This window comes from Onychomys torridus, chromosome 5 (genome assembly GCF_903995425.1).
Source record: "Onychomys torridus chromosome 5, mOncTor1.1, whole genome shotgun sequence".
Lineage (NCBI taxonomy): Eukaryota > Metazoa > Chordata > Mammalia > Rodentia > Cricetidae > Onychomys > Onychomys torridus.
Window position 1 is genome coordinate 7904496 of NC_050447.1, and position 24650 is coordinate 7929145.

General features: G+C 43.3%; 1 protein-coding gene across 2 annotated transcripts in view; it reads right to left on the reverse strand.

Annotated features, from left to right (window-relative positions):
• Positions 1-8181: 8181 nt before the first annotated feature.
• The window catches only part of Gab1 (GRB2 associated binding protein 1), an 88072-nt gene continuing 71603 nt past the window's right edge, over positions 8182-24650 (reverse strand). The window contains exons 5-11 of one of the 2 annotated variants that reach the window (XM_036186812.1): positions 23656-23741; positions 23188-23491; positions 17741-17830; positions 16519-16612; positions 16103-16226; positions 13050-13172; positions 8182-10077 (exon numbers count right to left, since the gene is read on the reverse strand). In XM_036186812.1, coding sequence (XP_036042705.1) covers positions 9922-10077; positions 13050-13172; positions 16103-16226; positions 16519-16612; positions 17741-17830; positions 23188-23491; positions 23656-23741 — 977 coding nt within the window. In that variant the 3' untranslated portion in view covers positions 8182-9921. The remainder of the gene's footprint in view (positions 10078-13049; positions 13173-16102; positions 16227-16518; positions 16613-17740; positions 17831-23187; positions 23492-23655; positions 23742-24650) is intronic. The other variant, XM_036186813.1, reaches the window with a different exon arrangement.

A 24650-nucleotide genomic window follows, 5' to 3' on the forward strand; every position in this document is an offset into this window, starting at 1 on the left:
GGGGCTAGCTTTAGGAATGTGATGGTTTTCAGCAAGGGAGAGGAAAAGGGGTGAAAAGTCAAACCCTGTCTGCAACATTTGCCATCCTTGGCCTGTTAGAGCCCAAAGCAGCTGTTGGCTGCAGCTGTGCACTTCCTCCCTTGTGGGCTGGCGGTGACCGCTGTGACAAACTGTCGGAAGAGAAACTGACTAGTGTGAAGAGACAGTGACCTCCGCAGCACTTGCTGCAAGGGAAGCTAGAAGTGAGTTTGTCTGGTCTTTTCAATTTGGTGTGTGAGTGTGTGTGTGTGTGTGTGTGTGTGTATGAGTGTATGTGAGTGTGTGTATGTGAGTGTGTGTGTATGTGAGTGTGTATGTGTCCGTGTGTATGTGAGTGTGTGTATGTGAGTGTGTGTATGTGTATGTATGTGAGTGTGTGTATGTGTGTGTATGTGTATGTGTGTGTATGTATCTGTGTGTGTATGTGAGTGTGAGTGTGAGTGTGTGTGTGTGTGTGTGTGTGTGTGTGTGTGTGTGTGTATTGCACATGTACCACACCACACCTGTGGAGGTCAGAGGACAACTTGCGGGAGTCCCATCCTGATGACTGCACTCAGGTAGCCAAAGCTTGCCTTTATTCACTTAGCCATCTTTTTATCTTTGCAGCTTCTTAATTCTAAAAGAAAGCACTTTGGAAAGAGGCTAGATTTCCAGTTAAGCAAGAAAATATTGACATATTGACTCCTTATTTCTTTGATGATGGTTAATAAGTGTTTGTTAATAACAGGTTTGTCATAGTGATAAATATGGTGACTGCCAAGGTTTTTGTTTTCCCTGTCTGTCCTGTCCCCCTCTGCCTCCTCAAGCACCCAGAAGGGCCCTTGCTGCTGAACCCTCTCTAGAAGGTTGACCTTTGTGTCTCTGGAGTATTTGGGCTACAGGTAGATTTTAGCCAAGGGCAACTCACCATTGAGGTGCCCTGGCTTGGAGTTCCTCAAAAATTGAGACCCTTGCAGGTCTGAGTGAAAGTAGTTATGTGCTCCTCTACCTAAGCCCAAAGTGTCTGTTGGCACCCTTCTCCTTCCCTGGCTGGGTTTCAATGTCAGCTCTTCTCATCAGCCCCTTCATTAAGAAAGTAACAATGGTTTCTTACCATTTTGAGTTGATTACTTTTGTTAAAGGTGGTTAACTAATCTACCTACCTAGCAGGTGACTTTGTTGTGGCCACATTGAGAGACCCCCCCCAGCCCGAGCAAGGCCACCACAGAGCCAATATCTGATGCAAAACACACAGGGGGTTATTGATAACAAGCAAGCCCAGGCTTGGTCCTCGTCCAACACTCAACACAGTGGGTGGAGGAGGATGGCCCTGAGCTCTCAGAGTGAGGGGTTTTTAAAGGGAAAAACCGCAAGCAGGGTGGTACAAGCCTGAGCGTCATATGATTGGGTGAGGGTATGCAACCTTTGAATTTACTGGTTGGAGGTTACAGTTATCATTTTTGGGCAGGCCTTGACAAATCCCAGGCTCTGTCCTTAAGCTGTCACAGAGGCTGGCTGGCCTCGCACATTCACATTGACCCATGCACGTAGCTCTAAGTTGGTGAGGGGTCCCAGACAGTAAACAACTGGCTGAACCTTGAGCAGTCAGAGTATGTGCAGAAAGGGAGCTACTGCAAGGACTATGTCTTTTGTTCATGGCCCTCCCAGAGACTGCTGCTCAAGTCTCAGGAAACTGAAACTGAGGCCTGATCTCCGAGAGAAGACTGAGCAGCCTGTTATGGCATCTGCTTGGTCCTTTCAACTTAACTCTTCCATTACTGCCCCAGGTGTACCAGGAATGAAACCTCTACACTCACAACAGAGATGGCTCTTATTCTAAGGTGCATTCAGCCAAAGAGACAGCCATTGTCTAGTTAGGTTTCTACTGCTGTGAAGAGACTCCATGACCACAGCAACTCCCATAAAGGAAAACATTTAATTGGGGCTGGCTTACAGTTCAGAGGTTTAGTCCATTATCATCACGGCAAGACATAGTGGCGTTCAGGAAGAGATGGTGCTGTAGAAGGAGCTGAGAGTCCTACATCTTTATCCACAGGCAGCAGAAGGAGACTGTGTGCCATACTGGTCAGACTTGAGCTTATAAGACCTCAAAGCCTGCCTCCACAGTGACACACTTCCTCCAACAGGGCCACATCTTCTAAAAATGCCACTCCCTATGGACCAAGCATTCACTTAGGAGCCTATGGGGCCATACCCAGTGACACTACCACAGCCATCTACCTGTTAGGGACTGCAACTGTGTCCCCCACTCCTGATTCCATTCCATTCACATTGAAGAACAAACTGTCAGAGTCTCAGGATCTGACTGCATTTAGGGAACACGGGGTCCATTTGTAATGTTATTTTGGAAGGTCATGGAAACATTAGATGGCAGGGAGGCCTGAGGATTCAATTTGATCTCTGGATCCTACAAGACAGAGAAGAGAAGCAAGTCCTGAGGATTGCCCTCTGACCTCCACATGAGTGCTGTGCATATGTACACACAAACATACTGAATACATACATACACACATAATTATAAATTTAACAATGGAATCCCATACTCAGTAGGAAGATGTGCTCTACTCGGTCACAGGCCAATCACCTGTATTCTTAGAATGCTGTTTTAGACCACAGGAGACATCATTCAGTGATTCCTGGAGGACAAAAGCTATGGGCAGCAGGAGTGGAAACACAAGTCAGTGTGTTTCAGTGAACAGTTTCAGAAATTCACCAAGACTAATTCTAAGAGAAAAACAAAACAAAATAAAAAACATTAAAGCAAGGACTAATGCATTTCTGATAAATTTTGAAATTACTGCTTGTCACCCATGTAAGGGTTCAGTGTGTGTCCAGGACTCCAAAAGCTCTCAGTATGGGGGGACCTATTACCGGAAATTTAGAATTATTAACATTGAATGTTTAAAATGAATCATGAAGGACAGCGACAGCTGCAAATACAGGGGTGTGTGTGTGTGTGTGTGTGTGTGTGTGTGTGTGTGTGTGTATCACAGAGACACATACACACAGAGATTGAGATATTGAGGGAAATAAATTCGTACTTGTGATATTGAGATTGTAATTCAGGAAGACTATCAGCCATCAGTATAGGTCACCAAAGCTCACAGAACTGTCCTTTTCAAGTGAAGGAAGTATGTTAATCCCTTGACTAAGTAGTTGGTTGAAATCTGTAACAGATGATATTGAACCTAAAGAAAGTCTAGAGAAGATGGATTATATATTTGAAGTTGTAGTAATGTATAAGCAGGTGCAGAAAGGCCATAAACAATGATTGTAGTCAGATGGTAATGGGTTTCTGTCATGTCAAGTCATGGTGTGTACAATGGTCCTCTATACCACAGTTTGTCACGTTAGCTTAGGTTTTGTTTGGTTAGTTGGTTGTGTAGTACTGGGGTTGAATTTAGGATCATGTACCTATTAAGTGTCTTAGTTACTGTTTTATTGTTGTGAAGGACACCATGACACACAGTTGACCAAGGCAACTGTTATAAAAGAAACCATTTAACTAGGGGCATGCTTACGGTTTCAGAGGGTTAGTTTATCATCATGTCAGGAAGCAGACAGGCATGGCACTGGAGCAGTACCTGAGAAGTTTACCTCAAAGCCCACACGCAGGGATATACTTCCTCCAACAAAGCCACACCTCCTCCAACAAGGTCATGTCTTTTAATCCTTCCCAAACAGTTCTACTCACTAGTAACCAAGTACCAATCATATGACCCCATGGGGGGCATCTCCTACAAACCACTGACTTAGGTAACCATCCTACCACTGGCCTATCATTAGCCTTTAAAGTATTATAAACTTACAGAGAACACCAAACGTCACCCTGAACTGTCTCTTTCTCTATGTGCTCTGCTGACTTGGCTGATGCACTGCTCCTCTTGGGGACCTGATTATGACCCTAGTGAGTGGAGGACAAAGCCAACCAGATGACTGTAAGCCAGTGGTTTTCAACCTTCCTCACACTGTGACCCTTTAATACAGTTCTTCATGTTGTGCTGACCCCCAACCAATTATTTTTGTTGCTACTTCATAATTGTAATTTTGCTATTATTATGAATTATAATGTAAACGTCTGTGTTTTCTAATGGTCTTAGGTGACCCCTGTGAGAGGATGTTTGACCCCTAAAGGGGTTGTGACTCACTAGCTGAGAACCACTGCTCTAAGACTCAGAGAAGGAACAGCCAGCTCAAAGTTTCTACAGTGCCAAAGATTCCACAGCTAGTCAAAATATTAATGTGTTTGATCAGAATGGATTAGATAAACAGAATCATGATCACTGTTTATAACAGTTTACATGCATGAAGTATTTAATATTTTGCAAAATATTTAAAAAAAAAAACTAAAAGTCACTGAATACTAACTAAAAGGGGAAAGCAGCCAACTTCCCACTAGAAGAGAATCAAAACAAGCTGAGGGCAGCAGTGCACATTTGCCATCCCAGCACTCAGGGGCTAGGACAGGAGGAACATGTGTTAGAGGCTAGCCTGGGCTACATAGTCTATCATATTTCAAGAAGTTTTCCAAAACAAAACAAAAAAGAAAGCAAACATTAGTGCTCTGTTTAAACACCATGGATAGCTGGCTGCGGTGGCACACGCCTTTAATCCCAGCACTAGGGAGGCAGAGGCAGGCAGATCTCTGTGAGTTTGTGAGTTCAAGATCAACCTGGTCTACAGAGCGAGATACAGGAAAGGCACCAAAACTACACAGAGAAACCCCATCTTGAAAAACCAAAAAAAAAAAAAAAAAAAAAAAGAAAGAAAGAAAGAAAAAGAAGAAAAACAGAAACAAAAATATAACATAAATAAATAATTCAGAAAAAATTATGACTTTGATGTACAAGTATAGTACTATTTCTATATAAAATTACTCCATGGTTAAACACAATGCTACACACATATATTTATGAATATATGTGTATGTGTGTATATGTGCATATACATGTATGTATATACACAGAGACTCACTCATGATACCTTTATAGAATTCTTTAAAATTCTCACAGTAGAAATATATAGAACGGAAATGAAAAATATTTTTTGTAGCTTTGTGAATGATGACTTTTGTGGGTTAAACAGCTTCATTTCTGTTTGGATTTCAGTTTTTGAAAGCAGAACTATGCTTTGACATCCAAAACTTTCTAAGATCTTACAGCTTTGTAAAATAAGGGAGAAAAGCAAGACAACTTCAACTCTAAGAGAAAAACAGTCCTCTTATTACCACTTGTCTTGGCGTCAACATTGCAACCTAACTTTGGCTACCTCTAGAGATTCTTAGACAATTTGTGAGAGATTGTTGTTGTTGTTGTTGTTGTTTTAAAGATTTATTTATGTTATGTTTGCATGTCTATTTGTTATGTGTGTGCCTGATCTCTGTGGAGGGCAGAAGGCGTAGATTCCCCTGGAACTGGAATCCAAGGGGACTGTGAGCCACCATGTGGGTGCTGGGATCTGAACGCAGGTCTTCTCTAAGAGTAGGTAGGTGCTCTTAACCACTGGGCCAACTCTCCGGCCCCATGCTTGGTTCTTTCTAACCTTGAACTACTGAGCCTTCTGCCCCACCTTCTAGAGCTGAGACTGCAGACAAATGTTACCATGTCTATGTCAAGATACTTGTGTTTTAACTTATGTTTGCAATTATATTTGTAGAAACAAATGTTTTCTTAAATGCACGCACAAAAAAAAAAAAAAAATCTAAGCTTAGGAATAAACTAGTTCTTCAGGTCCTTATCAACAATTTAAACACATTTGTGTTCTCCAGAAATAATTTAAACACAATAGTGGGAAAAAATAAGCATTTTTCTGTCTCTGTATATTTGAGTAACAAATATTGTAAGGAGCCTGGTGGTGAAAAGGGGCTTGGAAAAGTCTGCTCCACGGGTAACTGTCTCATAATTTAAACTATTACTGCAACGTTTACTATATCTCATCTTTCTACAGCAAGGGTTCTCCCTAACACAATTTTTTCTGTGTTTTAAAACTGAGGATCAGACCAGGTTGTGTCATTCATGGCCTGCCACTAATCTGTATTCCCAGCCTTCAATTCTTATATAATTCAGCATAATAATATTACTATAAATTAGTGCTGTAGAGCTACAAAAGCAGTACTTTCTGAAAGGCAATGGAGAGATTAAACAAAAATATTCACAACTGCTTTGAAACCTACCGATAGGAAGATTTTTTTTTTTTTTTTCTATTTTCTTTCTTTGGTTTTTTGGAGACAGGATTTCTCAGTGTAGCTTTGGAGCCTGTCCTGGAACTCGAGCTGTAGACCAGGCTGGCCTTAAACTCACAGAGATCCGCCTGCTTCTGCCTCCTGAGTGCTGGGATTAAAGGTGTGCACCACTATGGCCCGGCTGGAAGATTTTAACTATTTTTATATGTATGAGTGTTTTGCCTGCATACATGTCTGAGTACTACGTGTGAGCAGTACCTTCAGAGGTCAGAGGCTGTTGGATCTCCCAGGACTGGAGTTACAGATGGCTGTGGGCTGACATGTAGGTGCTGGGATTGAACCCTGATCGATTGGAAAGATAACCAGCGTTCTTAACTGCTGAGCTGTCTCTCCAGCCCCAGGAAAAAATGGTTTTGAGACAAGGTTTCAGTGTAGTCCAGGCTAGCTTTGAACTTTTGATGTTGAGAGTATGTTTGTGCTGCTGTGTCCAGCTGCCCATTTTATACAGAGCTGGGGACTGAACCCAAGGGCTTTCACATACTAGGCAAGCACTCACCTAGTTCCTAATGTGCAGCTTTAAAGGTTTGTACTTCTGGATTAATCATGTATCACTGTTTGAAATCTGAAAATACATTCACCTTCCACACAACACCCTCCCCAGTATTTTTTACACCTGTGTTTTATGGTTTGAGAGTTTAGGTGTATCTCAGTGATTTTGACTTTTTGTTGTTGTTGTTGTTGTTTATCGAGCTTTGCGCCTTTCCTGGAACTTGCTTTGGAGACCAGGCTGGCCTCGAACTCAGAGATCTGCCTACCTCTGCCTCCTGAGTGCTGGGATGAAAGGCGTGTGCCACCAACGCCCGGCGATTTTGGCTTTTATTTGGTAGTTTTGTTACAGAACATGCAAAAATTCAAGGTTGGACTGAGGAGCCCCCATGGGATTGGACTAGGCCCTCTGCATAGGCGAGATCTGCTTAAGGGGTCCCTGGCAGTGGGAACAGGATTTGTTCCTGCTGCATGAGCAGGCTTTCTGGAGCCCAGTGCCTATGGGGGACACCTTACACAGCCTTGGTGCAGGGGGAGGGGCTTGGACCTACCTCAACTTATGTACCCGGCTCTGCTGACTCCCCATGGGAGTTCTTGCCTTGGAGGAGGTGGGAATGGGGGTGAGGTTGGGAGGGAAGGCTGGAGGTGGGAAGAGGGAGGAGAGGGGCACCTGTGGTTGGTGTGTAAAATGAACAGATAATTTCTTAGTAATATAAGAAAACATTCAAGGTTGTGAGCCTCTCTGGGGTAGCAGCAATGTATTTGATTATACATATTCAGATGCCCAGGAGTAGAGTATGCCATGTGCTTCTTCTCTTCCATCACTCTTCATGCCTGGTGCCAAAGAAGTCAGAAATGGGAGCTGGGTCCTCTAGAATAGGAGTTATGATGGTTATGAACCACCATGTGGTGCTCGGAATCAAACCCTGGTCCTCCGCAAGAGCAATAAGAGCTCTAACCTTTGAGCCATCTCTCCAGCCCTCTATCTGACATGTACATAGTAATTCATGTACACATTCATTCATGTACATATTCATTCATGTACACATCCATTCATGTACACATCCATTCATGTACACATCCATTCATGTACACATCCATTCATGTATATATTCAAAGAGAATACATACTTAACATTTTAAAAATGTACTTTAAAAACTGTGTATGGGTGCTTTGCCTACATGTATGTCTGTGCACATGTGTGCAGTGCCTAGAGGACAGAAGAGTCAGATTCCCCAGAAATGAAAATGATAGATGGCTGTGAGTTGCTATATAGATGCTCAAATTGAACCCGGGTCCTCTGTAAGAACAGCTAGTGCTCTTAACCACTGAGTCATCTCTCCAGCCCTGGTACGTCATTTCTTGATATTTGTTACTTGTTCACAGAAAATTATAAAACAGTTCACACACCAAACTCAAACAATTTTTTTTTATTTAAAAATCCACCTCAAAATTCAGTTCTGGGTTTTAGTTTTTGTTTAAAAAGAAGCGAACATTTAAAAGCATCCAATGTCTACAATTCATCTAGTTATGAACACTTAGCTTGTGGACTGAGAAAAAAAGCATAGTACACAGATTAGGCACAGTACTGTGGCCAGAGGGCCAGAAATCAGGGCACATTGTGTGCTCAGGCAACAGTTAAGAGGTCTGAACAAGCCTCAGCTGTGGACACTCTGTTCTATGTGTCCCCTTCCCAAGCCATTAGTGAGGATCTGAGGATCAATGCAGAGATTGTACAGAACTTGGGCAGACAATGGACAAGGTCAGCTGCTTTCCAAATCACTTGGCAAAGCCAAGACAGGCAAGTGCAGTGCCATGACACCAATTCATGGTCTGAACATTCTCCAGGTGACAGACTCGCACCATCCTCTGCTGGATTCAGAGGTCTGGCTGGGTGGCAGTCACAACTACAGGGTTTCACAGCACAGCAAGGCTTCAATGGTTTGAGAACTGGGGCAGTGAATACATATCACAGTACAAAATTCTTAGTTCATTTACTCACAAAAGCAATAGGTGCTACATACAAGAATCAATTAAAATGACATTTTTTTAAAAAATGCAGATATAAAACATTAATTGCATAGGAATTTAAATATAAGGCCAAGAAGAATATTAAGTAAAAAAAAAAATTATAGAAAGGGCACTATGGTGTCAAGGAGAGAATTTCATTCTTAAGAGTAATAATCTTGAATTACTGTCTACTTAATTCAGAATCACAGTATGTTGCTGTAACTGACAGTGAGTGCCAACTGTTTCATTAATTCTAAACCAACACTAGGATTAACAAAGACCTAACTGAAACTCTCTGTCTAAACCTGATCAGTGTATTAGCACGTCAGTGCCCTGTACGTACCTCATTAGTTATGTAATCTACCTTCTGCAAGTAATGTTTAACACATGTGAACAAGTGTAAGAGCATCTTGTCAATACAGGCTGCGTGCGGATGATGTGGGTGGGGGCTTAATAGTGTAACCAGAGTCAGTCTTCAAAGGTGCAAGATCCCACCCAGCAGAACCTTCACGCAATGAACCCAAAAACTCTGTAATTAACAAAAAATAACAAAGTTCTGCTATTAAAACCTAAGTATACACGAGCCAAAGAACTAGGTCTTGACACCAGTATATACATTATCCCCAGTATTTTGGAAAAAAATGGAGGAGAAGTCCTTTTAAGCTACTAGTTACCACCTTCAAGGGAAAAACCCATTTGTGAACTGACTTCTCATTTTAATGTGTTAGCCTGTAGCTCCAGCTGGAATTTCCAGAACTAAAAGTAGCTCATTTCACTTAGTATTGTTATGTAGAGTGGTGGAGACAAAACAACTCCCGAGGGAATTCTGTTAAGGTACAGTGGGAAGACCCAAACCAATGTTTGAAATGAAAAAGTGCATCAACATGGTAATACTACAGGTGTGCTAACTAGGGGCAGATGTTCCTTTGTGAACTAACACACTATTTCCCCACATTATTTACATGTTACAAATTCAACACCACACAGCACCATTTACAATCTAATTTGCTTGAATATGTCTGAGAGGTCCTTTTCTCTGTTCCTGCTTGCTCCCGGCTCTCCTGAGAGAGTCAAGCATGGGCAGCTTCCCTTGGCATCCATCTTCTCCTCAGTTCTCCTTTGTTCGGCAATGGCAATGGTGATCTTCACTTCACACTCTTGGTGGGAGTTTCAGACTCTGTGGACTGCCTCCCATCCGTCCACGCTTCCCGGGTGCTCTTGAGGGCTAGAGTCTTCTGCTGGTCCACCACCACGTAGTCCACCCTCTCGTCAGCCACACTGCCCGACCCACTGCTCTTTTGCTAAAAGACAAAGAAATCCCCCACAAAGTGCCATCTGTGAGAGCGGTTCTGAGTGGAACTTAAGATTTTAAAGTAAATAATATGCTGGGCATGGTAGTGCACATGGTTCATCCCAGCACCTGGGAGGCACAGATAGGTAGGTGGACCTCTGCGAGTTCATGGTCAGCCTGGCCTATGTAGAGAGTTCCAGATCAGCTGGGGCTGCAGAGTGAAACCCTGCCTCAAAAACAAAGACAGACATATGCAGTCCTGAAATCACATTAAAAAAGGCTTGTCTCAGTTTAACTTATGTCTGCCTCCTTCCTAACTTGACACTGGTTTCTCTTAATTTACAATTACATAGAACCATTCAAACTGTCATCACAGATGAAAGTCATAGAAAACCAGGTTCATCTAAAATGCAGAGACCAGAGTCTCTTTAGTTTATGAAGACCCTTTCAGCCTGGATCAGCACTAGTACCAACTGCTTACTCTCAGCCCTAAGAAAGTAATATTCAAGGAAAAACAAAACTACAAAAGGTGATCCCCTCTGCCCCTAATGTGCAACTAGACACAAGGTAACTGAAAACAATCACTGTTGGTAATGCTCCTGAGGCTCACTAGACAGCAGGGAAACACTAAGATTTGAGGGGAATGGTGGGGCGGGGGGAGCCTCTGTACGGCAAAGGCCTTTGCCATGAATGTGGAGTGATATAGTGCAATGGGGGGTGGGTAGAGGGAGAAGGAGGTGGGGAAGGAGGGATGCTGGGGGTGGGGAAGGAGGGATGCTGGGGGTGGGGGTGGGGAAGGAGGGATGCTGGGGGTGGGGGTGGGGAAGGAGGGATGCTGGGGGTCGGGGTGGGTGCTCCTGCTAAGTGGAGCCTCTAAGGAAGCTGATGTGGTCTTAGAGTACCAATCTCAACTGGCTTCAGGCAAGGGAACTAGAGATACTTTGTGCAGGAAATTCAGGTCCTCAAAGTTCAACCCTGAATTGGTAACAAAAATGCACAAACACACCAGGAGGCAAGCCATAGTAAGTGTAGGCTAGCGGACAATAAACACAAATTCCCTCCTCTGACGACTTCAAATACTGAAATTATTTTATCAGACTATAAAGTATCTGCAGAGTGTTAATGGGTAAATCAGAAGAGGCATTAAACATACCAAGTAATACAAAGAAATTAACATCAGTTAAAACGAATCCAACAGAATTTCATTCCAGAGAAAAATATACAATAATTGAAAACAACAACAAAGAAACAAAAAACCCAAAAAAACTCTCAACAAAAAAGAACTAAAAATTAGTAAATTTGGTGATAGAGTTAAAAATAATCTAAAATTAGACTGAGAAAACATAGGACAGAAAAATACAAAGATGTGGAAGCAGGTGTACTGTCTTAATTGGCAAGTAACAAAGGATATGAGCAGGGAAGAAGTATGGAAAGCCAGTGACAGACTTTTGAGAATTGAGAAAAAGTTATAAATGGGGGTGGGGTGGGGCAGCACAACTTCTGCAGAGCGGGCTTAGTGAAAAGAAGTCTATGTCTACACATACTCTGAACTACAAATTCAGACAGGAAAGAGCTGGAAAGCAGCCAGACAATAGACAGGCCATGTACAAAGGGTGCCTTCCACGGAGGAAGGCAGTTGGCAGTGGAGGAGGGTCCCTGTGTGGGAAAGAGGCTCAGTGAAGAACTGACCTCATAGCTCAGCTCCCTGCCTGTATGTGACAGTGTCCTTTCCAACACAGTAAACTGAGCCTTTCTCATTCTGTTAGGAGACAGGGTCCTGTAAACATGACTGTACTGAGCTTTTCTCTGGCACAAATAATAACATCTTTCTTTTCTTTCTTTTTGATTTTTTTCGAGACAGGGTTTTTCTGTGTAGCTTTGTGCCTTTCCTGGAACTCATTCTGTAGCCCAGGCTGGCCTCAAACTCACAAAGATCCGCCTGCCTCTGCCTCCCGAGTGCTGGGATTACAGGCATGTGCCACCACCGCCTGGCTATAATGACATCTTATATAAGCAAACTTCTCAATTTTTTTCAAACTTAATTTAAAAAATTCAAATTTATTATACTGAAAATTATCTAATGATGTCACAGGGGGAAAAAAGGGACTGTGATCTCAACAAACCTATTTCCAAAATAAAGACACACAACCTGAGAGAATTTACTCCAATGGACTTTCTCCAGGGACTTTCAGAGGCTCTAGCAGAAAGTCTGAGAGGGAATGGCGGAAAAAAAAGTGACGTGTAGGCATGTAAGAAAACATGACAAAAAATGGAGTCAGTGTGGTGTCCCAGGAGTGAAGAGGGCTGGGGTTTAGGGTGCATACTGCTCTTGCAGAGGATCTGAATTTGGTTCCAGCACTCAAGCCTGGTGGCTCCCAACCACACGTCACTCCAGCTCCTGGGAGCTTCTGGCCTCTGAGGGATCCTGCACTCATGTGCATATACCCACACATAGATTAAAAGTTTAAAAAAAGAATTATAATTAAATGGTTTAATTGGTAGTTTTGATGGAAATTAAAACTTAAGAAAAAACAGCACATGATTTGAGCCATAATTTCTTTTTCTTTCTTTTTTTACAAAGGGCTTCTTATTAAAAAGGGCTTCTTTAGGTAGCCCGAGCTATTCTGGAATTCACTATGTAGACCAGGCTGGCCTCAAATTCAGAAACCCTCCTGCTTCTGCCTCCCGAAGGTTGAGATTAAAGGTGTGGCCACCATGCCCAGCTAAGCCGAATTTTCTTCACTCTAAAGAGTGAAGGCATGGACAAACTTTGTTATTTGTTAAGTTATCATTTCTACACTAACCACAACGAGTAGAACGTGTACAGCTTCCACACCTCTACAAATCTAGCATCTTCATAATTCTGCTGCGTGTGACTTAGGAAATAACAGTCACTAAATTTAAATCGGCTCCTAAGACTTCCCCAAAGAAGACGGTCTTTCCACATGTGCTTGAACTATCTACAGAGGGCATCTCACTCACCTTCCGTGGCGGGGTGGATTTCCCAGAATCTAGGTCTAGATCAAGGTACTCGACCTGTTTATCTCCTTTGGGCTTGATCATAGGGCTGCTCCCTCCATCAAGGCTGTTACTGCCGAAGAGATTCTGAAAGCACAGAAGAGCAAACAGTGGGCAGACATTCAGGAGCCACACTCTGTCCCCACTCCTTCTTGGGGCATGGGGTGGAGGGGGGTGGGGAAAGGTCACTATGTTGTCCAGGACTGCTCTTCAGTTCCTGGACTCGAATTTAAATTTAGTTAAACCAAGACTTGGCCTCAGGAGAGCCAGTCAGCTGATAGGTACAGAAGGAGGCCGTACAGTAGCTAGCATCCCTTGCTCAGGTAAATAACCCCTTACCTACAGGCAACTCCCCTCCCCCTCCACACATGAAATTCTGAAGAGCAATAATAAAAAAGACTTAGACAAAAAGCCACAGGTGGATGCAAAACCTCAAGCAAACATTTTTTTTTTGAGACAGGTAGACCAGGCTGGCCTTGAATTCAGAGATCAATCTGCCTCTGCCTCCTGAGGGCTGGAATTAAAGGTGTGTGCCACTATGCCTGGCTTGATGTCAGTATTTTTAAATGGAGGGTGCATGATAAAGACTAAGGCAGTTTTGGAATATTTGTATATGTACCCAGCTCAATTACATATTTATAGCGAGGGACCCTCATACATCTTGCTTTTAAAGTGGGAAGAGTGTCTGGGAGGAGTTGGAGAGGGGAAAGAATATGACCAAAATGTATTGCATGGAAAATTTAAAAATAAATATCCACATTTAATTTTAAGCTATTTAGAGAAAAATATTTCCAAGTATTTTAACTAAAGGCTATGGATCATGACTCCACTCTTTAGTTAACTTCCTCTACTTTCTCTTAGCCCGATCTCTTCCTCAAAGGAACTGCTTGATAAAACGACTCTAAAATCAGGTAGCAAAACCAGGAAGAACAAAAGACCTTCAGGTGGAGAAATAAAACAGACTTTAGCAAGGGCTTTCAGACCAATAACACAGCTCACAAGAACGGGAAACAGCTGGATGCCCAATTAAAATGACTGGCACCCCCTTTTTCCTATATTATGAGAAGAACAAAAACCCTGCAATGCACAACCACAATTTTTTTCCTCTGAAGGATGGCACGCTCAGCTTGGAGTGTGGGTAACACTATGTCTGAAGGTGACCAATGCGAACACACTCATACTCCGTCTTTCCCTGGCTGGGGTAGTTTTTACAGTATTTTAAAGCTACAACAGTGATACATACATCCCTAGTACCTGCACCGTTAATTCCAGCTAGCCGTTCCCCAGAGAATTTGTCAGCTCCTCGCTGAACTCTGTGTCTAACTCCATCTTGAAGCAGGGCTGGAAGTCAGCCTGTGAGAGGACGTCCATCTATTGGCTCTCGCTGCAGTCTTAGTGGAGAGCAGCCGGTCTCTCTACACCAGCCTTTTCCCCACACCGTTTTCAGAGAAACTCTAAGATCCTGAGACTCATTATAAGCATTTTGCACATTAAGTAACAAAATAAAACAATAGTGCTAGGTTTTTCTAAACTAAGAAATATACAGACTTGATTGATGTTATAATCTAACAGCATTTATGGCAGGAGTGTTGGACCATGACAACTTTTGGGCACCCTATTAAGGGTTCATTTGATGGATGTGTGACATGATCTTCACAAACATATCAGATATAATATGAATCTGTCCTGATTTTTCGGAGACTATTAATTTTTTTACACTGATTTAATAAATCCAAGAGCATGTTAGATCCTGTGAATTTCCATGGCATTCCATCAACACATGGTGTTCCAACAGTGAAGAATTCTGAGGAATCTTAAAAATCCCACGCTTTTCTAGTGAAGGGCCATATGGGCCACTGAGTCCTGGCAGCCGGTGGCCTGGAGAGCTGGAAAGGACACAGTTGACTTTTCAGTTGTATCTGTCACACAGCTATTTCTACTTGGGTCCTTAAAAACAAAAACTCTACATGTATGTGTTTGCATGTAGATATGTGCACATGTGTGCAGGTACTGTGTAGAGGCCAGCAGAGGGCACTAGATCCCTTGTGAGCCGAGTTACTGATGAGAACCATCTGGAGTGGGTGCTGGGAACTGAACTCTGGGGCTGTGTAAGCGCAGCAAGTGTCCTTTAGCTGCTGGGTCATCTCTCCAGCCACAGCTTGGGTCATCTTTTGCTTATTTGGATATTTTAAAAGTTCATTAGCTCATGTTTATTTAGACATATCAGGCAAATCAAAGTACTTTCCTGCCTTAATGTGATAAGGCACACACAATTCTTAATTTTATTTCCTCAGTTTGACTTCTGATTGTAATTTTTTTTTTTTTTTTTTTTAGTTTCTCTTTATCCTAACTGAAAGATCATCAGAGACCTTCTGCCTAAGACAATTCTTCCAGAATCCTGTCATAACCTGGGCCTGGAGGATTTCACTGTAACACAGCTGAGAATATTTGAAATGAGCTAGAGCTGTAATAGCTGTAAAGTCCTAGAGTGCAGATGTGAAGCACCCTTCAAAGGGTGCTGTGTGGGAGACGCGATCCTCGCAAAGGTACTACTGAGATGGTGAAGTCTTCAAGAGGCTTTACTTATGTCACTGGGGCCACCTGAAGAGGGGTGAGGTCTTGGCTCTTTCCCACTTCCATACAGGTAAGGAGGCAGGTAGTTCTGCTGCAGCCATGTGCCACCATAGGTCCAAAGCAACAAAACCAAGCAACCACAGACACTTCCCATCCCAAGTAAAGCAAATCTTCTCTCTTTATAAGTTGGTTGTCTTGGGAATTTGTTACAGCAGTGCAAAACCTTCGTGTTTTTCAATGATTTACAACTGTACTGACAGAATGATTTGGTTGTGGCCAGTACTAGACTATGACGGTACTTAAAAGAGCAAAAGCACTTGAAACATAGTCTCTGATTGTTTCTCAAGTACAGAGAGGAAGATGTGAGGGTAGAAGTGTGGAAGCTGGCCTGGTTTCAAAGGGCAGCTCCAGCACGGGGAAATGAAGAGGAGGACTGCACATACCGGATCTTCACTGGACAGGTTTGGGTTCATGGGGACATAGTTCTCTTCACTGTCGTGAGAGTCGCTGCTTGATGTCGTGCTGTGCACAGAATCAGGTCGAGGGGACATGGGAAATCTAGAGGAGCTAAGGAAAGAAGCGATCATCACGGACGCTCGGAACAGTTCTCAAATCACTCTCGTATGAAAATAAGTGATAGCATGTATCCTTTCTAGAATATTCAGTAGTTTACAGTTACATATTAGATATTTTTATTATAACACATGAGTTTGACTTTGTGGAACCTTGGTACGGGGGCTTCTCTAGGCTGTTGTTCAACCTATTGCCCTTGGAATAGGAATTTTATAAGGTTATTTCATAGAATAGACTATTTAACTGTCCTGCTATCCAAGCTCCGTGTTTTCAGCAAAACACTCACTCGCGAGCGAAGCTCCTGGTGATGGGAGATCTGACTGGAGCCTGCAGCTCTTCCCACTCTGGCAGAGGCTTTATTTCCAGAGGTGCCGGCTTGGCTAGAAAGAAAGAGAAGGTCTGGGTGCACAGAACCTCGAAGAGCAAACAAGATCCTCTCAGTGCTACAATTCCTACTTGGTAGGCACTGTCTCACACACGAGAACAAGGCCTGCAGTGACAGTGTCAACCACTCAGTGACAAAGCTGAAACTTTTGTTCCATGACCGTGAGCTCAAGGTCCCAGCTGTACATTGTTTCTTAATGTAGTAAACCCACACCTTGCAGATATAAATTAAATGAGAATGTAAAAGCATGGATTCCTTTAAAGTTGCTGGGCACTATTCTCATCAATCCATTGTTTTACAAATTTAATATTGGGGGGTAGGGAGGATTTAATCATTTGCCTAAGACACACTGCCCACCACTGAAGCATCAGTGAATACATGGAAAAGGATGTGTTGAAAGGACCCGGAACTTTGCTATATCCCAAACCAAAAGAATCATCAAAAATTTCCCACAGGCTTTCTTACTTTTTGTTCAAAAATATGCAATCTTAACCATCTTATAAATGCCAGGAGAGCACAAAGCTGTCATCTCAAAGCTATGGATCACATGGGCTCAGAGCCCAAGCATAATAAAGACAGTTACTGAATTTGAGTTAAGAGTTTTACCCATCTATAGCCTTAAAATAGACACTTGTAGCAGCACAGTGGCTGAATGAAGGTGATTTTTCTTCAAGTTTCCTTTATTTATTGATTTTTTAATTTTACATAAAAAGGTGAATAAGAGTTCATCTGTCAATTTCTAAGTCATGCTCTAGTATAAACACTGAAATGATTTTTTATTCTATTTCAGGACAGAAAACATACATATACAAAGACAGGAGACAACTGGGGCTCACAGCAGCCCATAAGCAAAAGCAAAAGAGTCTGCTGCTGCCTTGGAAGTGAAGGAAATAATGCAGAGATGGGGGCTGACTGCAGTGGACATGTAATCAACTATTCCCCACGCGGCTGCTGCCCATCAGAACAGACGGGCTCATGAGACGTGCTCTCTTTAGAATAATACACTGCGAAGCAATTTGCAATAGCAGTAGTACAAAAGCTCCCTCTCCTTCTTCCTTCCTCCTTTTGAAGATAAAAAATTATGAAAATACATATATTCCCAGTGCCCCACGCAGGTACATACCCTTTCTTCTTGTAGCAAAGTCAGCTATGGTTTGTGAATCAGTTCGCTCTAAACCATGGGGTTTGGGTCTTAAAATTTTAGGACTCTGACCTAATTGGTAAAAAGAAGACTCTCTTATTATAATGTTATTTTTAAATTGGAAAATGGATTCTGTTAAAAAAAAAAAAAAGCCACAGAACCATATGCAGAAATGTGACATAATAAAAGCATAAACAGAATTGTTAGTGAAAAGCACTCCAGTTTTGCTAGATATGATCCATGCTCAGGATGACGGAAATGGAGGAGGCTGCATGCTACGGCGTGACAGGCACGGGGACTGAGAGAGGGTCAGGGAAGGGGACAACCAGCTGCTTAGTTTTCTTTACTTGAGGAAAGGGAGGAAGACCACGTGCCATGTTAGTATTTCTTCTAACATGTCTAGAAACTAGACAACGCGAGAGGCTAAATGCACAGGGCAAGTGGCTTCCTTTGGCTTCCCACTGCTCAGGGATGTGGCCTTTACTTGTGTTTCTCTACAGAGAACCCAGGTAGCTTATCCGCTGGAGTTCAGTTCTGAGTTCTCCAGGTCAGCCGGAGTTCTGACAGCCCTCTGGATGTGGTCACACATGGAGACAATCAACTCAAATCAGGCAGAAAGGTGCCCAGTACTGTTCTTAGATGTGGAGCAGCTACTTCTCTGAGTACATGAATGTGGCCTGGACAAGGCCTACCTGAGCACCACCTCCCAGCACATGGACGTTCTAACACGTAAACCATCAGAAGCTGCTCTCGGAGTTATCTTTGGTCTCTCCAGCAGTTCTCACAAGGGTCACCTGCAGCTTTCCCTCCTTCTTCAATGCCTTCTCAGTACTCTCCAAATCTTTGCTCATTTGAGACAGGGTCTCCCTAGTAGCCCGTGTCAACCAGACTGGACTGGAACTCACGGAGATCCACCTGCCTCCTCCTCCTGAGAGCTAGGATTAAAGAAAGGCGTGCGCCACTGTGTCAGGCTGTGCTCTCCAAATCCAAATCTTATCTGTGTTTGAGGGTAAATAATGGCTGCTGTCTTGCTCTGGGTTCTCACATTTCTGTAGCTCTATACTTAAACTGCCCACAATTGCTGTTCAGTATTCAATGGGTCAGACCTCCAAGCCCTCCTTAGCAGGGCCAGCACAGGGGTTCAAAACCTCAGAGCTGTATGATAAGCTTCCTTCCAGCAGATGCATCTGGACTGAACATGTTAGGGAAGAGAGATCTTTTAAATGAGAGGCACTGAATAGAAGAAACAGGTCACCCGGGGGGATGAGAGCCTGTGTGGGGTACCCGGGGGGATCAGAGCCTGTATGGGGTCACCCGGGGGGATGAGAGCCTGTGTGGGGTACCCGGGGGGATCAGAGCCTGTGTGGGGTCACCCGGGGGGATCAGAGCCTGTGTAGGGGTACCCGGGGGGATCAGAGCCTGTGTGAGGTCACCTGGGGGTGACAGCCTGTGTGAGGTCAGGCCTGGTAGCTCTTGCTCAGAATAATCTTGGCTATGAAAACTAGCAAGGCTCTTAGGAAAAAAAAAAAAAATCCATGTTTTAAAAAACAGGATGACAATCTCCGAAGTCCCTTCTCTTATTCTCCCAGGACAAACAGTGGGGTGGGAGTGTCCACAGACAATCAGAATCATCATTAATAATGGGAGAGATAATAGGGAATCTCCTGACGGCTGTTGGACTTGTCAAATGCTTAGCTGATTAGGAAATAATTTTGTTTTCACGTTCTTTTTCTCCTGTGTTTTTTTTTCATAGATGTTTTGTTTTTCCTGGTTGGGGTAGTTTCAAATAGTAAAGCAGAAAAAGTTCCCATCTACTTCCCCTTAAGTTTCTTCCATTAAAATCTTATTGTGGTAAAACAAAACAAAAGTATGCTTAGAGGAAGAAAAATTAGAACAAATTTACTGTCTAGATCTCTCTCTCAAACTTCACTTAATTCCTTTTTCATTACAAAGACAAAGGCTTCACAGCTACTCAGGCTGTTCCTCTGGGTACTTCTGGTGACTTCTCTGCTTTTCTGGTATCTCTTACGTTTAAAGTGCTGCTTGCTCAGTGCATGTTAAATCTGGCTCAAAGCAAACACTCCAGGACGGCACAGCAAACACTAAGCTACCACTACATGTGCGGCCACAAAGAGCCCGAGCCGCGCATCCGTGTCTGGCATTCACAGCACCTCTGACCTTCTGCAGTGTCCATTAGTCGGGAGCATTTGAAAACCGGGCCAGTACTGTACACCACGACAGCTGACTCAACCCGGGGCACAAACAGGACCAGACTGACACCTGTTTTCACAGACTCTTGCAAAGAATGCAATCGCAAAGGACCCGTCGGCTGAGAGGAATGAGCACCTCTAACAGAACCAGAGTTCTCATGAGTTAGTTAATAAGAGACGCTGAAATAACAGCTAAAGCCGTTTCTCAGGTGTGACTGAACTGGCAGCTAACACACTCACCTGTTGCTGTGACTAGTGAGAACCCTCTCAGGGCCAAATGAAACACGTGCACCCAGTGCAGTATTCAAGGAGAAACTTAGGTGTGGAACTGTAAATTCAGTTTTTGTTTTGTCTTGCTTAGTGTTTTGAGACTGTGTATCCCTGACTGGCTGGGAACTTAGAAAGACCAGTCTGTGTCTGCCCCATGAGCACTGGACCCCATCTGGCTGGAATCTGGGTTTTTGTTGTTTTGAGCAGGGTGGAATTCACTCTGTAGCCCAGGCAGGCTGGCCTCGAACTCAGAGATCTGCCTGCCTCCTGAGTGCTGAGATTAAAAGCATGCACCACTAACCTTGGAATCTGGGTTTGGAACTGCTTTTCTTAACAGTTATACCTTCCCCGGGTGTGCTGACGAGGTATCCCTCATGCGGCACACACTTTCCTAAGTCTCCTCCTAGGTCTCCTATTAATTGGAATTAAAGGTACAACTCTATTAAAAAAAGAAAAGCAAAATCCCCCTTTACTCTACTAGGATTCCAATAGCTTCTCTGACATTTTGCTAAGACTGTCCTTGGATGTCCCTGGCTGTCCTCAGCTGCTCTTTCTCAGTTCATCACGTATCTAAGCAAATATGTCAAATCAATAATCTGACCAGTGAAGTCAGGGTATGTGCTAGGGATGGGATTCAGAACTTTGCACACACTGGCTACACACCCAGCTCCCTCCCTTTTCAAGTTTGGTTTATTTTTAGAAAAATAATAGTCCCCAGAAGTGATGCAGACTTACTTTGTTCTGTGCTATGGGGAAGTCACTTCGGGTTGATGTAAAGTGAGATACTTAACACCCTGAGTACTAGAAAGCATGGTCCTTTCCCTATGTTCATGGGGAGTATAACTGCCCAAAATTTGTCATAGTGTGAAACAGATACTACGTAAAAAACAGGACATGCCAGCAAGGTCAGACATATGGCCTCTGCCCTCCCCACTCCACCCACCTCCACATTTACATGGAGTCTCAGGAGAACACAACGCCTAAGGTGGGGGGTGAAGAGCAGAGATAGGTCTAACATGAACTAACCACAGGAAAATAACATGCTGGTTTAATGTTTTAAAAAGGACCTCAATACTCTGTGTTTCCAATTCCTGTACTGATCTTTTAATGACCTGTGCAGCAATTATGGACCTCTTCATGTTCACTTACACTTCATGTCAAGAAGAAAACAATTAATGAGATTTCTAATTAGTTAAAGACAAAGACAAACAAAAGGGAGAAAAAGCTGTGGCACTCACACCCTTTTTAAAACAACTCCAGATCATGATCAGGAAGGCTGGGTATGGGTGAGGCCGACAGTGGGCATTTGTTGCAACAGCCACTAGGCTACCCAGCCAGGTGTGAAAAGACCACTCAGATGATCTCTAAGCAGTCTGAAGCCTGTAATGGTGGAGGAGGAAATGAGAAGCAGATGTGGGCAGGGCAAGGGCACAGAAGGGATACAGGCATAGAACGGAGGCCACAGAGAGGTGTTGCAGGCCAAAGCTCGCAGAAAGCTGAACCCAGTCAGGGTGGAGAACACAAGGAGGAAAGAGAAAGTGAGAGAACAGAGCGGATGCAGAGACGCCCCACAAGCCAAGTGCACAGGGTGAAGATCACAGACTACCGCACAATTTCAGCAGAAGCACATCCTAATTAAGAATTAAACCAAGGGCTGGAGAGATGGCTCAGAGGTTAAGAACACTGACTGCTCTTCCAGAGGTCCTGAGTTCAATTCCCAGCACCCATCTATAATGAGATCTGATTCCCTCTTGTGGCGTACAGGCAAACTTGCAGAAAGAACACTGTTTATATAATAAACAAAATAAATCTTTAAAAAAAAAAAAAAAGAATTAAACCAAACCCTTTACTCTGAAGTATCTGAGTCTCAGCCTCTACTCCCCACAACTACAACATGATTTGTGTTACTGACTTAAGCCCAGGTTAATAAGAAGCTTGCATAAATATGTCCTGAAAAGCTATAGATGGCATGTGGCTTTCCAAATGACTTTAATTCCCCTGCAGAAAGCCAGGAACTAATCATATAACACAGACTCGAACTTCAGTTGGTTATTGAGACTAAGCCACACGCAAATGGTGCACAGAGGGCTGTGTTTAAAAGACTTATATCCAAATTTGCTTTTCTTTTGAGACAGAGTCTTAATATGCAGCTCTGGCTGACCCAGATCTATATAGACCAGGCTGGCTTTGTATCACAAAAATTTGTCTGCCTCCCAAGTACTGGGATGAAAAGCCTTGGCCACCATGTCTGGCTTGCACCCAAAGTTTTAAAACGTGAGGAGACATTACCCAAAGGGGCTGAGAAGTTTCCTCTGAAGAAGGGGACCAGGCCTACCAAGTTCTGCTGCTTTGGAACCCAGCTTCCTTAGAAGCTCAGAATAAGAGCTTCCACTTTTCCCAGAGCCAAAGCAGACTTTTTTTTTTAAAGTTATGATGTGGGGAAAGAGAAAAGATTATATAGACACTGTCACTATTGTTAAATAATCAATCAAGTGCATTATAATTTTAAATCTAATTTGATATTATACAAATAGCAAGGGAAGGTCATAGTATTAGGTTTGGTTTGCAATTCTTTAAAAAAGCAAAATAGTTAGCAGAAATTAACAACAAGAAAAAACATTCAAGAGGATTTCGGGTCACTCTCGACGTGTGTGAGGGTCATGCAGGGGGACCTTCGGGTGGGAGTCATGTGCTCCACCTCCCTGCTTTGGGGTAAATAAAGTGTAGGTTCTCCTAGCTCTGTCTGCTGCCGCTATGGCTCTGGATATTCCAGTCTGGAACCTCTCTTCTAGACTGAGGAGACCTGGAAACCCCACCTGGGCATGGAGACATTCATTTACAAACAGCAGGACTTCTGTACTTAGTTAAGGACCCAGGCTATAATTTCCATGCCAGTGTCAGCCCCGTGTTTAGATCTGGTTAAAGGCAGCCCCAGCCACATCCTGTTACCTTTTCTGTCCGGCTTGAGGTTCCTATCCACTGGGGGTGGTTCACAGTCAGCAGCAGGAACAGGCCTCCTGGGAGGGGTCTTTGGGCTGGACCTGAAGCCCAAATGAGCAGGAGGAGGGACTTGCATTCCAAATGAAGAAAAATCAAATGTCCCAGGGGTCATTGGCACATAATTTGGTTCTTGAATTGGTTCTGTAAAGCTGCTGGAATGTTGTCGTGGTGGCGAGTTGGGATTCATGGGAACATAGTTTTCATCCAGTTCTTCACCTGAGACACTTCCCACTGTCAACACATTTTTGATTTTCTAAAACACACATACATTTTTCTTAATAAGCAAAGCCACTGTCACACATGAAGACACAGTTATCATATCTGTTCATAAGGGATCTGTAGTTAGTTTCAAGGTCTCAGTTAGAGTCTGGGGTACTAAGTATGCAGATTCAGAAAACTCCAGTCAGTTATACTTACAGACTGGTTATGGAAGCCTTCCAGGGAACTAGATCTATCACTCGGGAAAGTTCGTGGAATATCATAGCAATCTTGAGAGCTAGCATCTGGAATTAAGAAAAAACTGTCAGTTTTTGTTCCCATTTTGCCAGCTTGCAGGTGCTCTGTTCTCACGTCACGCTTGTTTACACACACACACACACACACACACACACACACACACACTCCTCAACCTTGAAAGGACACTCTTCAAACAGGGGCTGGCACTTTACACACACACCTAAATGTTTACCAATATCATCATCTGACTATGACAGCAATGGATGTCCAAGCCTGGCATGAGAAGGGTTCTCTAAAGATGGAGAAAAGAAACGGTATCCACCTTGAACCTAACATTTCACTACTCATAACTAGGTTATAGAGCCTCTTTGGAAAGTGTTAGAAGGTCGCATGCGGTGGGTCATCCCCACAACACCAGCACTGAGGAGGAGGCAGGAGATCAGGAGTTCAAGGTCATTCTCAGTCAGGGACATAGTGAAATCAGGGCTACAAGAGGTCCTGTGGTAGGAAGAGGGGGGAGGGGAGAGTGACAGGGAGGGGGAGGGGAGGGTGACAGGGAGGGGGCAGAAGGAACAGAAAACCTGAAATTGGTATTGGAAGGCTGAACACATACTGATAAAATATCTTTATGGTATATGAATTCTTTGGCTTTTTTTTTTTTTTGTAACAGCTAGAAAACTACCACAAAATACAGAAATACTGACACATAGTTTTTAGGGCATGTGCACCTAAATTTTTTTTTTTTTTTTTTTTTTTGCTTTTTAGAGACAGGGTTTCTTTGTGTATCAGCCCTGTCTGTCCTGGATCTTGTTCTGTAGACAAGGCTGGCCTTGAACTCACAGAGTGATCCCAAGTGCTGGGATCAAAGGCGTGCACCACCACTGCCCGGCTCTAAAACTTTTTTTTAAATTTTAAGACTTTCCTAGAGAACAATGATTCTAGCACAAAACCAGACA